Source organism: Rattus norvegicus, chromosome 16 (assembly GCF_021556685.1).
Source record: "Rattus norvegicus strain SHRSP/BbbUtx chromosome 16, alternate assembly SHRSP_T2T, whole genome shotgun sequence".
NCBI classification, from domain to species: domain Eukaryota; kingdom Metazoa; phylum Chordata; class Mammalia; order Rodentia; family Muridae; genus Rattus; species Rattus norvegicus.
In genome coordinates, this window is record NC_141549.1 from 73,127,857 (window position 1) to 73,145,009 (window position 17,153).

Sequence of the window (17,153 nt, forward strand, 5' to 3'; positions counted from 1 at the left end):
GGAGTTACAGGTGGTTGTGAACCAAGCCCTGGTTTTCTGGAGGAGCAGCAAGTACTCTTAACCACAAACCGTCTCTTCAGCCCTGAAATCTGTTTCTTGATTTGCAGCAGCAATAGTTCTCAACTTTCCTAGTGCTGACCCTTTAATGCAGTTCCTCATGCTGTCCTGACCCCCAGCCATAAAATTAATTCCTTGCTACTTAGTAACTGTAAGTTGCTACTGTTACGAATCATAACATAAATATCTGATATGCAGGGTATCTGATATGTGACTCCTGTGAAAGGGCTGTTCCACAGGTTGAGAAATGCCTCTGTATGAGCTCAACCCCATCCCTCTCACTACTACAGAAAGCCTCGACCAACCTGCAGCCTTCAGAAGAGGGTGGGCTAGCAGGAACTGGGAGCCCCAGGTCCTACCACCACTCTTTCAATGAAGCTCCATCCTCTCCTGCGGTGTGACTGTTAGCACAGCGACAGTGTCACCTTACGGTGTCTCTCCATGTGCTTCTGTCCGCAGGGCAGAATGTGATGTCAGGTCAGCTGGGCAGAGCTACGGTTTAAGTACCTCCCCATAGTGCTCTCTGTCTCCCGGGCAAGAGGGTTCCAGAGTTCCCTTTGGTGTGTACACGGTACCTTGCATGGTATCCTGCAATCTGTTAACCATTTTCTGGGACCATTAATCACCACCTGCAAGTACAACCTCCAAATCGTGAGACTTTTCAAGCTGCCATCTCTGTTTTGGTCATTACGGACCCTACTTATCAAAACCGGAAAGGCGCTTACAGAGATGTAAGCGTAGCTTTGGTGGTTCCCCTCTCCCGGATCTCTCTTTAAAAGTTGACCCCAACTGTTGGCGTCTATCTGTGCACTGCATAGCCACCCTTACTGGACTCTTTATTATTATTATTATTATTATTAATTTATTATTATTATTTTTACTTCTTCCTGGCTTCCCCAGTTCCCCTGTCTTGGTCCTCTGCTGGCGCCCTTTCCTGTCCTCTAACCCAGTGACTGACAGCTGGATTCTGGCCACTGGAAGAGAAATGTGGGCGGGGCTAAAGGTTACTATAGGGCAGGCTTTGTCCAGGGAGGCCTGGTGCGTCTCCACTGACCTTGGAGCAAAAAACCGACTAGGAAGACCGTTTCCTTCCCTCTTTGGTTGCAGGTTTTAATGTCTTCTTTGTTGGTCTGTGTCCCTGAAGGCTGCCCTGAAGAGAGAGACTTGAGGCTGTCTCCTCCCTCCTGGACAAAATGGTGCATGCTTTTCCTGTTTAAACAGGGCACAGTTGTGAAGTGCCCTGACTTAGCACACACCAAGGCCCGGCAACGGCTGCAATAAATCAATAGGAAAATACAAGCTGCCAGTTAGACTAAACAAGTACATTTGCAAAGACGGCTAGCCCTCATTAATCACTCTGACAGTCCTAAAAACACATTTCCCCTTTAATGACTGTATTTGGATAATCAGTGCTTTTTCCTCCTCACTCAGAGTTTGAGTAACAGACAGCTGGTGTTATTACAGCCATCGGAGACGGAGTACTGGGATTAGGGTGGACCAAGAGCCATCCGCTGGAGGTCTCGGCAAAATGCAAGCTGGTTGACTGCAAAGCTGTTGTTGGGCCATAATGAGGGGGCGCTTTGTACTGCCGTGGACAGCTCAGTGCAGCCATGTGCAAGTTGTGCCCCCACCCCAAACCTACACACCCACTTGTATTATGTGAATGGAACCCCTCACATCGGTCTTATGAGCTCTGGCCATGTGACCCCGTGGAGGAGGCAGAGGTTACTCAGGAAGGAGGGAGGAGTTGAGGAACTGTGATCTTAGCTTTGTTTCCTTCAGGTGACTTTGGCTGCGAGGAGAAAGTTTGAAATCTAGCACATTCCTCTTTATAAATGATGTAACACATTAACGCACATTATGAAAATGGTAATTCAAGCCCTTAGTGCTCCAAATTAAACCATACATTATCGGATGCACCATCTATCTATTCTGTAAAGAGACGGGATGAATGAAATCGAATCAAACAGAAAACTGGAGTGCAGCTTCCTCTACGGAATGATTAATAAAGTACAGGCCTTGGGAATATTGCAAGACAGATTCTACCCAAGCTGGACATGCATCAGAAGGGAGTTAGCTCGGATTCAAATACAGTATAGTAGGTCGGGCTGGGCAAGGCAGTCAGAGCTATCTACAAAGGGTGAGCAGTGGAGTTCATAGAAGATAGGTTATGGTTGGGGTGGCTAAAAACACACCCAACTCTGTTTGAGTCCAGCCTATCTGGGGGCAAACCTTTCCCCCTCCTTCTCCTCCTCTCCTCTCTGCTGTCCACAGGGCCACAAAAATAACCCGGCAAGAAGTGTGAAAACAGGACCCGGAGCCAGGAACATCCACCGTCTCCGGTTCGGGCTTTGTAGTCCCCACCCTGTTGTCCTGGGAACATAGGTCCCATTTCTGGAGCCTAGAGAGATTAGGGGAAAGGGGAGGAAGAGATATTTGGAGAAAAGGAGGTAGAGAAATGTAAGGTGGGAGTTGCCAGATAATATTAAATATTCAAATAGGCAGCTCTTGGAGGCGGGGAGAGTTCCTCTCCATTAATAATGGCAACTAATAGGAATTGAGCAATGGAAATAACAAAGTAACAAACTCTCCACCAGTTAATTACAACAGGCATTTCTTGGGAAAGTTTTCAGGTTATGAGATGGGCGGTTGTCTGGTTACCATGGTGTTTGGAGGCAGTTCAACCAGGCTCAGCTAACCCTTCCTAGTCCTAAGTGCCATCGTTTTCCAATGGTCTTCCCCCACACACACACTGAAGGTGCAGGCCAAGCAGCTATTAGCAAAGCTTTCTTTCAGTAGAGAGGGGACTTATTAGCCCTGGGAGATAAGAATCTTTTCTCATCTCCCTTCCTAACCAGAGAAGTCTGTGCTCCCAGGGAGGAAGAGCTATCAACCACAAAGTCGAAAGAAAAACATTTAGGAACCCTTTCTGTTGGTTTTTAACAGGCTTTGGAAAAGAAACACAGGCATCTGCAGAAAAAAGTAAGGAATTGGGTGGAAAGGAAGCTGAGACAGAAACAATAAATAGCAAAGAAAACAACGGGGGGGGCGTGAGGGAGGAGAGAGAGAGAGAGAGAGAGAGAGAGAGAGAGGGGGGGGGGGGGAGGGAGCACACACACACACACACACACACACACACACACACTCTGAGGTGTCTGTATTTCAGGTGTGTAGGAGAGAGTGGACTACTGAACAATGCTGACTCCCCACGCCCACCCGGGACTGGTCTCAGGGTAACTCTCGCTGCTGCTTCTCACAGTCTGTCTGGACTCATGTCCTCTCCAAGTCCAGGGATGCTAGCAGCCCAGACTACTTTCCCTGGGGCATGCAGTCAGTGAGTGGCCAGCACCTATACATACGGGGTAAAAACAAGAGTAACAACAAAACAACGTGATACTCTCTTAACTGACAGAAGAATTTTGTCTAGATACAAAGATCTGGGGACACAGAAATGTGCGCGCTTTGTACTGGCGAGTCCAGAGAGGCGTGGCCTTCCACAGAGCCTCAACCTAGGGGTTCGGTTTGTGAACACTTGATACATCTAGATAGAGAATGCACCCCACACCTCATCTTGTGCTGTGGACTCTTGCCTACCACGCTTCAGCAGCCGGAAGACTGTAGGGTACAAACTACCTGTTAAGTAGTTTACCCTCCCAAAGATGGCCAAGTGTAGCAGCACCAACTGATCCAATGCCCGGTGGCGCGCCCAGGCAGTGTGTGCGAGCCTGGTCTACTGCACCGCTATGGCTGCCCGCAGTGGAGTGGAGTCAGTCCACACTGGCATTAGGCATTTGCTGACTCCCCAGACAGTAGGCAACTCCTGGGCCAACACCCTACTAAACAGCACCTGACACAGGTGAATCGAGCGAGACCGGATAGAAAACCAGGTCTTAGAATCTGGCTCCCCCATGTCAGAAGGCTTTAGGGTCCTGTATGATCGCTGAGAATTCTCAGCAAAACCAAACCGGTTCCGAGTTTTCAGATTCTCAGAGGACCTAAGTCGATAACGCTGAGTTGGAAGAAGAGCCCCGAAGCCTCACGAAACCGCCCTCCGAACAAGTGTTTACCCTACAAATCCTCAATCTTGGGGACTGCAAGGTGACTAGAACAAGTTGAGGCCTCTGAGCCTGTAGCCCTCCGTATTGCCACTAGATGGCGCCAGAGGCACGTCTCTGCTCACCCTCCCGCCGGCCTAGGCTTCAGAGGGAGTCAGCTTTAGTCCTCCTTCCTGGTTCCCTTTCTCACCCTGTAGCCCTTGAATTCCCGCCCGGGGGAAGATCTACTTTCACAGGCGCCCTCGCTCCACTCTGCCCCCAGGAAATGCCAAGGCCTTTGAAGTATCCCTGGGAGCCAAACGATTAAATTGGGGGATGGGGTAGGGAGTAAAGATGGTTTTATGTAATTTGTAATACATTGGTCTAAGTCCCCTCCTTAGAGGAAAGGTTAACCACAGTCTCAGAAGGAAATCCTAACGCTTTTAAGGAAAAAAAAAACCTCAACAAAACAAGGGCATCTGCTTAAGTGTCTAGAAGTGGGACCATGGGTGAAGCAAGAGAGAAGCACACCACGGTGTGAATATAGCCAAGTAGTCCATTTATTAACAAAATAGTCTTAGCAAGGGAGAGCTCTGTTCACCCCACAAGAGGCCCCGCAGCCGAGGCCCGCAGCCCCGGCGCTGCGTAAGACCGGGAAGGAGGGAAGGTGTTGGGGAGAAGACTTGGTTAAGTCTTTAATCCTAGCCACTGCAGGAACCCACGGAAACCCAGTGCCAGCTTTGGCGATTGCTGGCTCAGGTCTGGGACATGGCGAAGGGAGTGCTGTGATCCTAGGGCTCCCTGAGTCCCCAGCCTGCCCCCAACAGAGCTACTACTGCTGTCTGGTTTGCTGACTTGAGGACTAGTATGCTTTGGAGGGATCCATCAAAGATCCCCCACCCCGCCCCTATGGCCAGGGGAGGAGGCAGGCCACAGTCCCAACTAGGGAGAGAAAAAAAAAATAGTAACGATAAAGTACTTCACAAAATATAAAGAGCAATTTCGTGCCAGCGGGACCTTCTAAGACATTTAATTGGATGTGTCAGGTCCCTGTCAGCCGGCAATCCCACTGCACGGAAAGGTGTGGGTCCCTGAGGGGCCAGAAAGGTAGAAGTGGCAGGCTTAGTTAGAGGCCATTGGGCCAACTGTTGGTGGCACCGGGACTTTCCGAGCACCCTGGAGGGTCAAGGCTGTGATCTGATTTGAGGGCTCAGGGCCTAGAACCACGTGCTCATGTGGGAAGCTGGGGGTGGGGGGGGCGGGTTGTTTTTGTGGAGTACCACACAGCACAACAGAATTCTGGTCCATCACAGCTCAAGACCTCCAGCCACCAAGGTTGTCCCCCAACCCCCTTGACCCTCTCCTCCAAAACTGTTACGATTTTTCTTGTACAAAGGGAAAAAAAATTTTAAAACCTCACGTGGAAGGAAACAAGATGGGGTGGAAGGAAAAAGGGAAGGAAAAAAATGCAGTTTTAACAGTTAAGACTCATGCAAGAAACTTCCCAAGATGGGGAAACTAAAAGTGTAGAACCCCAACTCTCCCTTCATTCCTCAATACCAAATCAGTCCAAACCAAACAACCCAGAAACCTTAAAACGTAAACCTAAGAAGAAGAAGAAAAAAAAAAAAAGGGAGAGGGGGGTGGGGGATCATGGAGTTACCTGGGCGGTTAATAGTATTATTTGGGGAGACAGACTTTTTGCATACCATAGACTCATGTGGTCATTAATGCACTTAGATTCCCAGCTTGTAAGCTAACATTATAGTAAATAAATACACAGTCCGGTGGGGTGGGGGGCTGGGCTGGATCCTGGTAGGGGTAAGCGGTAATGGAGGTTGCAGCGTCGAAGGCAGTGGGACAGAGAGAGGAAGGGGTGGGTGGGGAAGGGCTGGGAGGGGCCAGAGCTGTGGTTACTGGTATCCAAGCGCCGAGGCGGAAGCTAGCCTCTGTCCATACAGTGCATATGGCGAGTAGTAGGGTCCGGCTGTGGGAAGGGACGGCACTGCCAGGCCCCCAGCTGTAGATAAGTGGCTCTTGCCATAGGGGTGGTACCGGCTTAGCCCCAAAGTGTGTGGACTCCTCAATGACAGCGATCCGGGGCTGCCTGGGGCGGCGGGCGGGGGGAGATGCAGATGACAAGAGGCCGCGGCTGCAGCGGCTGCTGCGGCACTGCCCAAGCTCGAGGCCCCCGGGTAGGCGGCCAGAAGTTTCTCTGCGCCCGGCAGGGCTGTGTGAGTCCGTAGATGGCTGAGCAGCTCCTCGGAAGTGGCAAAGCGCTTGTCGCAGGGCCCGCTGGCCGCCACCCAATTGCAGCTGTGTGGCAGCGGTTCATTCTGCAGCATGAAGCCATAGGTGTAGAGAGGATGGCCCGGGAGCGCGGCCTGGGCGGCGCTGGAGGAGAGCGCCGCAGGTTGCAAGGGGTGCCCGGGGTACACCAGAGGGTAGCCACTGGCCTTAAGGCTGGGCCCGGCCGGATCGTGCGCGCTGCAAGTGGAGCAGCTAGAGCCACCGAGGTGCGAGGCGCTGTGGTAGCCTCCTAGGCAGTAGGGGTCACGGCATAATCCCTGCAGGAAGGAGGGTGGGGAGGCCCCGGTGAGCGGGCTGGAGCTGGGGGGCTTGCCGGGTGGCAGGCCCAGGCCCCCGGACAGCTGACCTCCCACTAAACCAGATTTGCTAGGATCCAGGCCAGGCACGAACTGAGACGGGTAGCCGGCGTAGGCGCCCACAATGGAGCCGTGATAACCGATGCTGGAGGGCGGTAGTGGAAACACCGAGTGGCCTGGTTTGTAGGGTGACACTGGGGCCACGTGGCCCGCCCCCACCAGGGCGGAGGGCGGTTCGGATTTGCGCCCTGATGCGGTGGCCTCCGGGCCACCGTGAGCCGAGTCCCCGCTGCTGCCTCGGCTTCCAGCGGCTGGCTCGGGACTGGGTTTGGCTTCCTGGTCTTTCTTGTCCAGTTCCCCGCCGCCGCCGGCCCCGCCGCTGCCGTTCTTGCAGTCTGAGTGGTGTGGGGAACCTCCGCGGGAGCCGCCCGGCGAAGACGAGTTTGACGAGGTGGAGACCGCTGCTCCATGCGGGGGAAAGGGAGGGCAGGCAGCGCTGGGGACCCTGAAGCCAGCCTTGTCTCCCGGGGATGAGGAGGACGAAGAGGTGGTGGAGGACACCGACGAGGAGCCGCCGTCTTTGCGGGAGTCGCCGCCGCCGGAGCCCTTAGAGTAGGGCTTGAAGCTGGACTTGTCCTCCGCCGGGGAGTCCCCCAGCTGCTTGAGCGCCGCGGCCGCAGAGGCGGCGCCGGGGGCGGAGCGGCTCGGGTCTTTCTCGGATCCCAGCCCGTTGGCCGCCGCCGCCGCCACGGAGTTGAGCTTGGACGAGGGCGGCGGGTCGGGCTTGCCGATCTGCGAGCAGGTCTGGGCTAGCAGAGCCAAAGGACTCTTCTTGGCGTCCAGCTGCGGGAGACAGTGGCAAGGGGGAATGAGAAGACGGTGAGAATAGGAGACCCACTAAGTGCGCAGGGAGGCAGAGTCAGGCACCGGGGGAATGACGGGGGCCTAGAGAAGAGGGTCACCCAAAGAGGGCCTGGCTCTGGCGGAGCAGCTGGGCAGAATGGCACTAGCCTTGTGGGTTAGTCCCTGAATGTGTCATGGGCGCTGGCGCGCAGGAGAAACGACTCAACAACGGCCCTCCCAGATAAAGGTGACTTCGCTGTAATCGGGGTGGTGATTCTCCCCCCTTTTTAATCTAATTTTCCCATCTTTTTGGCCCAGGGAAAAACTTAAGCCTTTAGTTTGGGAGAACTTCGTTTGGGACGGGTTTCTGGTGATGGCGCTCGGGGTAAGAGTAGGGAGAGGCGCCTTCTAAAGGCAGAGCCGCAGTTGGCCCTGTGAGTAGCCCCTCCCTCTCTCATTCCCTCTCTCCCTCCCTCCCTCCCTCCCTCCCTCCCTCCCTCCCTCCCAGGGAGGACACCCTGAGAAGTAGGGTGAAGAAAGACCCAGGATCGCGAGTGCCTGGTTTTCTGCACTGTGCCCCACCAGGCCGCGGAAGATGCAGAGGGACACCTCTGGCTTCCAAGAGAACAGATCGGGGTGGAGGCGAGGGAGGTCCAGAAGCAGTCTTTGGACAGGACTCTAAGGGGCCACAGAAAAAGTAAAGGACTCTGGGCACCACAAGAGCAAATCCAGCCCTATAGAAAACATGCAGCTCCAAAGGGCGAGTGGGCAGAAACCTTCCACCCAGGAGTCTAGGGAGAACCTGGAGGGGTCTGATTCCTGCCTTCCGTCCCTCCTCAGGAGCTCCGCCAGCGTGGCCAGCTTCGGGCCTCTCGTCCCACTGAGCTACTGGGGGCGGGGGGGGGGGCAGGGAGCAGAGCCAAGGGCCCAGCATGGGTGGAGGAGTGGGTTCAGTTCTAGGTGGGCAGCGCCGGGAGACTGACCTCAATGGGGCTGACGGGAGTGGAGGACAGCGGTTGCAGGTACTCCGGGTGCAGGAGGTGACCGGTGTGAGCGCTCAGCATCTTCAGGACCCTGATAGGGAGCCGGTTCGCCTGGCGCAGGGGGTCCGCCGGGGGCAGGAGGGACACCACTGCCGGCACCGCCGGCCTCTTCCCGCCGCCGCCGCTGCCGCCGCTGCCGCTGCCGCCGCTGCCGCTGCTTTCGGGTGTCCTTGGGTTAGATCCAGCGGGCGAATCGCTCATTTGGAGGAGGCAGCGCCACTGGGGGGGCGGGGAGGGAGGGGAAGCTCCGGGAGGCGAGCTCCGGGGGCGGGTGGGCTCGCTCCGCTGCGTCGAACGCCGTGCAGCAGCCGCTGCGCCTCCGTGCCGCCTCCCCTCCTCCACCGCCGCCGCCGCCGCCGCCGCCGCCGCCGCCGCTAGCCCAGGCGAGCAACACAAAAACCTTCGCCTTCCGCGAGCTGCACGTCAAATAGCCGCGATCTGCAGCCACACTTCAAAGGGATCGCCGCGCCCGCCCAATCGCAGCTCTCTCCCGGACCCCGGGGCGGGGAGAGCGGAGGGCGGAGGCGGGCGCCGCCGGTGGGCGGGGAGAGTCTTAAAGCGCCCTAGCCCGTCGCCGCCTCCCGGCCTTCGCCGCGCGCTGGATCCGCTTTCCTTTGCGGGTTGTGCCCAGCTGCCCTAGCCAACGGGTCACACAAGGGATGGGACTTCTGGACACGGGCTCTGCGCCCTCTCCTGCGCTGGCTCTCCTGTTGCCCGCTGCTTCCCACTAGTGTCTAGGGTGGAGACCGGAGTGGGAACGCACGGCGCCTGCTCCGGTCCTAGGATCCAAGCCTCTCCCCGGGGCCGCCTGGGGGCGGACTACGCCTCGGGAGCTCGGCCGGTTCTCCGAGCTGCTTCGGCCGGTTCTCTTTCCCCTAATTGGCTTCTCCCGGATGTGTTCACTTGGAAGCACCGAAGCCTTGGGGGCATCCACTATTCCCTGGGCGCTGCCTGGACCCTTCCAACTACTTTGAGCTTGTCCAGTCAGACTGCAAATTGAAAGACTCCCTTCCAGGAGGGATGGTCTAGGTGAAGCGTGGTTGAAGGTTGCCTCCCTTGGCAAGGAGCGCTGCCTCAAAGCTCCTGGGACGCCCCGGGGGCGCCCTGAATTATTGATCGTGTTTAGTTGTGTTTCAGGGTTCTTGTCCCGTTTAAAGTCGTAAAGCTACCTCACCCTGCTGTGACGAGCTGCTGCTTGGCGGCGGCGGCGACGTGGTTAGGAGTCGCATCAAAGTAGAGGCCGGTATCCTAGAGGAGGGGGGGGTGTCTCAGCACTGCAGAGCGATACAAACTCCAGAGACTGCTCTTGGTTTTTCCCCCAGGGAAACTTCGAAATAAAACTTTTTTTTTTATTGATAATAACAGTACCCTCTCGGATTCCCCCAAGCCTTCCGGAAAAAGTATGTATTTACACTTGTCAGAGATTTTTTTTTTTAATTTTTACATAGTCATGGACCTGACCGTAAAGTTCTAGATTCTTGTCTCAATAAGCTGAGAATGGTGCTTTGTGTCCCAGCTCTGGAGTGACCACTTTTGCATGCCCTCAGTGGCCAGTGGAGGCGCGCTGGTGTCGCCATTCCTTTTGAATACCACTTTCCAGTTGTGATTTCTCAGTCACTCTGACCATCAAGTTCTGTCTTTGTATTGTGTTTGTGTTGCCCAGGACTATGTGGTTCTGAGTGCGTGGTGCTGACCCACGGTTTTTTGTTTTTTGTTTTCTTTTTTTCCTTTTTCCCTTTTTTCTTTTCCCTCTGACTCTGGTACCAATGACTCAACACAACGTGAGAACAAGAACTTTCAAAGGAATCTTCAAAGTGAGAGAAATAACTACTCATAGAACAATCATAAACTTTATGATGCTCAGGAAAGAGGACGGACGGACAGACGACGGCAGGCAGCTTTCAAGGCCACGCCAGTCACACACTAAACTCAAACTCTCCCTGGATGCACACGGATGGATAAATCAATGTATATAGAAATTGCCTGACTGTCCCCTCCCTCATCTTTATTTTTTTTTTTTTTTTTTGGTTCTTTTTTTTTTTTTTTTTCGGAGCTGGGGATCGAACCCAGGGCCTTGCGCTTCCTAGGCAAGCGCTCTACCACTGAGCTAAATCCCCAACCCCGCTCCCTCATCTTTAGATCTTATAAAATGAGTTGAAAAGGAATGGCCAGAGGTGCCCTGACCCTGACGAAATGGTCCACATTGCAGCAGGAAGTGCATGGGAACAGAAAAGAGGAGGATTTTCTCATTTATTTTATGGTGCAAAGATTTACTCCCTGCCCCAGCTCCCTTAAGCTCTGCTCACACCAGCCTATGCGTTCTGACCTCACAGTCCCCTGAAAACACTTATCTTTAAAATTCTTCTTCAGGCTGGGTAGGGAGCCAGCACCCAGGAGGCTGAGGCAGGAGGGTCACGTGATGAATCTGAGACCAGCTTGGCATACCTAGTGAGTTCCAGTCTAGCCAAACAGGGCTCCAGACCCCAAACAGGGTCTACAGAGTGAGACCCTGTTTCCTAACAAAGTTCACTGCAGGGTTACTTCAAACTTACCAGGTCCTTTGGCCTTCCGGAGAAAAGAGCAGATGTTAGGCTATAGAGGGATGATGGTCTTTGTGGATGTGTCGGAGGAAGAACTGGGAAGAAGGAAGAGTTTGGAGACAGAGATGAAAGTCCAGCTGGGAGAGTGAGCCTAGAAACCCTTCTAGGAGCTGAGCAGATGTGTGTTTGAAATGATTAATGGGAACTAAGTTGGAGGGAAAGAGAGTAGACACTTAGGAATGTGGGTGGGAGGGCAGGAGGCCACAGAAAGGACGGTGGAGTATTTTTATTAGGAAAGTCGAAAGATGTCAAATGAACAAAAGGGAGAATGGGTGCAGACAGGATGTCCGGGCTAGGTAAGGGTAGGTGATTTCCCCACGGAACTATACATTGTCCTTTTTAGAAACTTAATTCTCTAAGCTCACAGCAGTTATCATGGACAGGGATAATGGCGTCAGACAGCATGCTGTCTAGGCCAGGTCTGCTTACAGCTCCTGGACAGAATGCAGGGCACACACACTCCGCAGCACACACAGAGGGTAGGGACACACGTTGGGGTGCTGGTAAGGACAGGAGAGTGTCCTTGATTGGGTCTATCCAGTTTCCTTCTGAGAGAAAAATGGAAAAAAAAAAAAAAAAAAAACAAACCGTACTGAGCTAGGCCCAAGGCCTAATTAAAACACTTGCAGATGATTATCGAGATGACTATTTGACATTTACTTAGCAAAATTGTTACCCCATACAGAGCACTACACTGGGCCTCAGCCGCCTGAAAGGAAGTTCAGTTTTCAAAGGAATGGCCTGCCACCTGGGAGAGAACATGACTCATTAATCAACCCCGGTCCGTGTTTACTGAGGGGCCAGCTGTGGGCAGAGCATTGTGTTAGGAATGTGCCTGAATAACCCGTGTAAAAACGTTGCTGAGCAGGGCACCCAGCCCGAGTCCTTGCAGAAATGTGGCAGATGCACGGGCTCTTATTTGTCAGTTCCTCGAGAGTGAGGAGCAGTGGTCACACAGGACAGGGTTAAAGCTACTTGAAGCTGTTTCTATGACACTGTAGTAAAGAATGACCTATCTGCAAGTCATTCCCTTTTCTGTCTAGCATGCGGGATCTCACTATGTAGCTTGGCCTGGGTTAGATAGAACTCACGATCGATCTCCTTAGCAGGAATCACGAGCCAGCTTGATTTTATGCGATGCTTTCCATAATACTGGATGCTGTAAGCAGCCCAGCCAGAGCTGAAGAGTGAGGAATGGGTTTGTTATTTACCTGAAGTTCCTGGAGTTATATGGAGTCAGGTCCCCAGCACAATCAGGCCTTGAGGGCGCGCCGAGGCAGTGACCTGGGCACCTTGCCTTTTCCCCATACGCTTCGGTTTTTTCCCATACATAAAATCTAAGAGTGGCCATCGCAAGTGGAGTGTTGAGACAAAGAGAATCCCAGGTAAACGATGCCGGGGATGCAGTGTACCGTCTGCCTCTTGGGAAAATTGCTCTGCAAAGTTATGCACTAAGTGTGTCACCCATCAACGTCTGGATCCCGGAGATCTCAGCCTAGACTGGGAATTCCACGGAACTGGTGGCAGACCTTCTTCCAGGTTCCAGTCCAATGTATTTAAAAAAAAAATACCCCCTCAAAAGCTATTGAAAAAAAAAGCCTTTAGAAAATTGTGGATATTTATAGATTTTTTTTCCCACAGACTTCAATTTACATAAAATTTGCCACCCAGGGGGGAAAAAAAAACGCCTGAGTCAGGTGGAGAGCGAGAGGTGGTAGATTTGTTGTGAGGGGGTAATGGGCACTTTTCACTCCATGCTGGGGCGGAATTGCCTGAATGATTACCTCATGCATAATACTCAAACCCTAGCAGTAACAACATGAAATAATATCTCACTGGGTAACTATTTACATTTTTTTTTTTACAAGCTGTAAGAACTCCGCAAAGTCTGTCTTGTAGAGAACTTGGTTTTCCTTCCCTGCCTTTAATATCTTTCAGCAGCTGGCAATTACTGCCTTGGCCACAAGCCCCGAGTTAGCACAGTGCACTGGGCTCTGGAGGCATTTCCTCAGCTGCCCCACCCCAGCCTTCAGACACTGCCTGGGGCATGACAGGGTCACTAAGGACTGGTGGCAGCGAACTGGCAAGAGCCAGGCCAGCCAGTCTCACAGGAAGACTTTGCTGTGGTGAAAAGGGCTCAGAGGTCTGTCTCTGCAGGTGTCTCGGGGCATTTTGTCTTACCTCCCACGGGACTGTGGAAACACTGTTTTTCTCCCCTCTATGTCCTTACTTTCTAGCAGTGTTTGACCATTGAGGCAGTAGCTGACCCAATTCTAAACACTTTGTATCCACTCTCTCAGTTCACTCCTGCAGAACTCCTGAAAGTGGGTTAGCCCTAAGCACAGACGAAGACACGGGAGCCCAGAAAGGTTAAGCAGTTACCTAATCCAGTGCAGTAAGCTCGCCGGTCATTTCTCTTCTCTCTAGCCTGGCTTCTTTTTCTGTCTGATCCCCCTCCTCTTCCTCCTCCTTTATCTCCTTTCATTGGTTCTCCTCTTTTTTTCCCCCCAGCTCTTTTCCTTCTGGTGATAGGAATCAAACCTAGGGCATCACTCATGCCCGACAAGCTCTCTGAGCTGTAACCCCAGCCCTAAATGCATATATCAGTTTTACATATACATGTTTATGTACTTATTTATATCTCATCTCAACATATTCATGAAAAATCTAAGGTAGACAACTGGAGTTTACAAAGTGTTGAATGAATATATATATGTATATATATGTATATATATGTATATATATGTATATATGTATATATATATATATATATATATGTCTCACATAAAAGGATTCCCTCCTCCCCCAACCATGCACTTATGGAAGGCAGGATCTTGCTTTCTAATCCTGAGTAGCCTTGAACTCAACAATCCTCCAGCCTTAGCGTCTCAAATCTATTCTGTGAGTGAGTGTGTGTGTGTGTGTGTGTGAGAGAGAGAGAGAGAGACAGAGACAGAGACAGAGACAGAGACAGAGAGAGAGAGAGAGAGAGAGAGAGAGAGAGAGCGAGAGAAAGGGCTTGAGGAGTGTGTGGGTGGAGGTCGGAGTGTTCACCTTATAGGAATTGGCTTTCTCCTTCTGTCATGTGGACCCTGGATCTCAAACTCAGGTGGTTAGGCATGACTTCAAGCCTCTTTATCCACTGAGTCATATCTCTGCTCCCCAAGTGAGTTTTTGTGTTCCTCTGCTTACAACAAAGTTCAGAGTTATTCTGGGCAGGTTTTATTATCCCTCATGACAGATGCAGGCATAGGTTCTAAGAGCTGATGGGAGGGTTTGCACGTCACCCAGCAAACATGGGTGGGAGTGGGGCATGCACTGAGCTCTTCTTAACTCCTTCCTGTTGATGATCTATTGGCTTCTGTCACCTCCATTGCTCCACGGATGGGGTGGGGGTGTGGTAGCTCCTGATAAAAGGAGGAGGAATTAACTCCTTTTCCTCCGCCAAGAATTTCCTTTAGAGATGTGGAGGAAAGGAGGACAGAAGGAAATGTAGACCACAGCTTATCTTCAAGCCTGTTCTTTTGATTCAAGCCTTTGAGCAGGGCTCTTTGAAGAAGTGTTTTCTTTCCCCTTATCTCCCATCAGCCCCAGGGAGCCTTACAGACAGGGGTCAGGGGGATGCGGTAGGGTAGGTGTGCTTTTGAAGTCAGCCTCCCTTGCTGGTTCTGCCCCATACATCAGCCTGGTCATTTATCTTTGATGACTTTCATCCATTTAGGTCTATATGTTTCTGAGAAAACTGCCTGATGTTGGGGATCAGACTTAGGGTCTTGCCCAGGCTAGATAATTGCTCAATTCCTCAGCCCTGAAACTTCTCTCTTAAGCTGTAAATATGGCCGAGGGGGTGTATCTCACCCTTGTTAGCAGCCTGCACTTCAACTGAGACAGCAATGAGGGTTGCATATAGGGCAGCGTTTACTGAGTGCTTTTGGGATACCAGATGCTGCTCTGCGCACCTGGTAGGCGCTAATTCATTGTTTTCTTGCAACAGATCAATCAGGCGGATACTACCGTTGAGCCTATCTTATAGGTGACACACCCAGAGAGGTTAAGCAGTTTACCAGGTGGTACAGCCAGGAGGTGGTAGAACTGGTGGGTATGTGGCAGGTATGTGGCTCTTAGGCCACTTGCAAAGGCAGAAACTGAAGAGGGAGGAATTTGCTTAAGGTGGGGGAAAAAAAAGTCAGCAAGACACACGGAAAACAAACTACTTTCATAATTTTCTAGAGAGTTGCACAAGCCCACCGGGATTTCCCTTCATCTTGAGAAATGAGAAATACGGTATCGAGGAAACTGAGGCCCAGAAAGGAGTGAAGGAAACATCCATTTACTGGTTTAATTGGATTGAACTGATTAATTCAATGAATCATCCTCCCAGTGACTATTTATTGACCACTTGATAGGTGTGGGCCTGAGGCAATCCCCGGAGGCTAGAGACAGGCAGCTGTGTGGGATGGGCCCCAGGCTCCCATCTCTCCAGTACACATTCAGTGTTTCAGGAAAGGGATCGCAGGCCTCCCCCTTGAGCACCATGTGCTCTTATACAGATTAAAGGACAACAGAAAACTGAGGTGGCCAGCCTGATCTTAACTCCTGTTTAATGTCCACTGTAGTTTGACTATGAAACGTTCCTAAAGACTCGTGTGCTGAAGGGTTGGTCCCCAAGGTAGTGTTCAGTGGAGAGCCTCTGGGAAGACCAGGATTATGAAGACTGTGACTTTAATAAAGATACTTAAACATGTATGTATGTATGTATGTATGTATGTATGTATGCATGTATGTATGTATGTATGTATGTGTCTTCAGGTGCCCACAGGGGCCAGAAGAGGATGTCAGATGCCCTAGACCTGGGGATACATGTGGTTGGGAGTCACCCAGTGTGGGTGGGACTGGACTGGGGTCCTCTGCAAGAACAGCAAGTGTTCTTCATGCCTAAGCCGTTTCCCTAGCCCTAATCAATGGTTTCATAAGTGAATGAATTTGCAATTCCATGGCTTTTTCAGATGCTGGAGGAGACTAGGAGGCAGAGCTTAGTTGGAGAGAAAAGGTTTCTGGACACTCATGCTAAAAGAGGGCACCATGTTCCTACTCCTTTGCTTGCCCACTCCTCTCTCTCTCTGGCTACCACATGGACAGTGGCTTTGTTGTGCCACATTTTCCTGCCACGACGTTTGGTCTTACTTCAAGCACAGAGTGAAGGAGCGGAGACACCGTGCACTGAACCCTTTTACACCATAAGGCTTCAAAGTAAATCTTTCACTCTGTTTCTTTTTTGTTTTGTTTTGTTTGGGGTTCTGTTGTTGTTTTGTTTGGGTCACAATGAGGGACGGAGCACTACCTCTCTCTTAGGTACGCATGCATCTTGCTATGAAGTCCAGGCTGGCCTGGAATTTCCTTATATAGTCCAGGTTGGCCCGACTGCCTTCCCCCATCATTCTAAGTCCCGGGTCCATAGGTGTGTACCTGGTAAATCAAATATGAATTCGGATTTCCACTAACATTGATAGAACAATGTCTGGGGGTGGAGATATCCTTCTAGGTACGTTTGGGAATTGGCCGCTTATACATAAGGAAGATCATTATGGACCATAAAAGGACTCTGCAGTGGGAAGCAGGGACCACGGCTACCCCAAGGGGTCTTCTCATTCTGCCTCCACGGGCTGAGTTAACAACTGGAGGCAAAGGGAACCCATGTCTGGGGGAGATCTGGGTGGGGGGCCGTCTGTGTGCGTGTCAGTTCTGCAGGGCTGAGGTCATCTGTTATTGACCTTTCTTGTGAGAACTGGGCATGAAAGCAATGGTATTTGTATGGTCTTTCCTCCAAATTTGCTCAGTGTGCCCCTTTCCGAGCCATCTAAGCCATGCAGCCCCAAACGCATGTAAAAAAGAATGTCCACAGCATGGTGGACACCTGAAATCCTGGCATCCATGAGGTCAGACAGTCAGGAGTTTGAAGTTGGTTTGGGC

General features: G+C 51.8%; 2 protein-coding genes across 1 annotated transcript; one reads left to right on the top strand and one right to left on the bottom strand.

Moving 5' to 3' along the window:
• The window catches only part of Erich1 (glutamate-rich 1), a gene marked incomplete at its 5' end in the record, with an annotated part of 52,793,804 nt that overhangs the window by 42,257,297 nt on the left and 10,519,354 nt on the right, over positions 1-17,153 (top strand).
• On the bottom strand, positions 4,619-8,813 carry Zfp703 (zinc finger protein 703). Its single transcript, NM_001109425.2, is given in 2 exon segments — positions 4,619-7,540; positions 8,524-8,813. Coding segments are annotated over 2 exon segments (1,797 nt in total). The 5' UTR covers positions 8,785-8,813; the 3' UTR covers positions 4,619-6,004.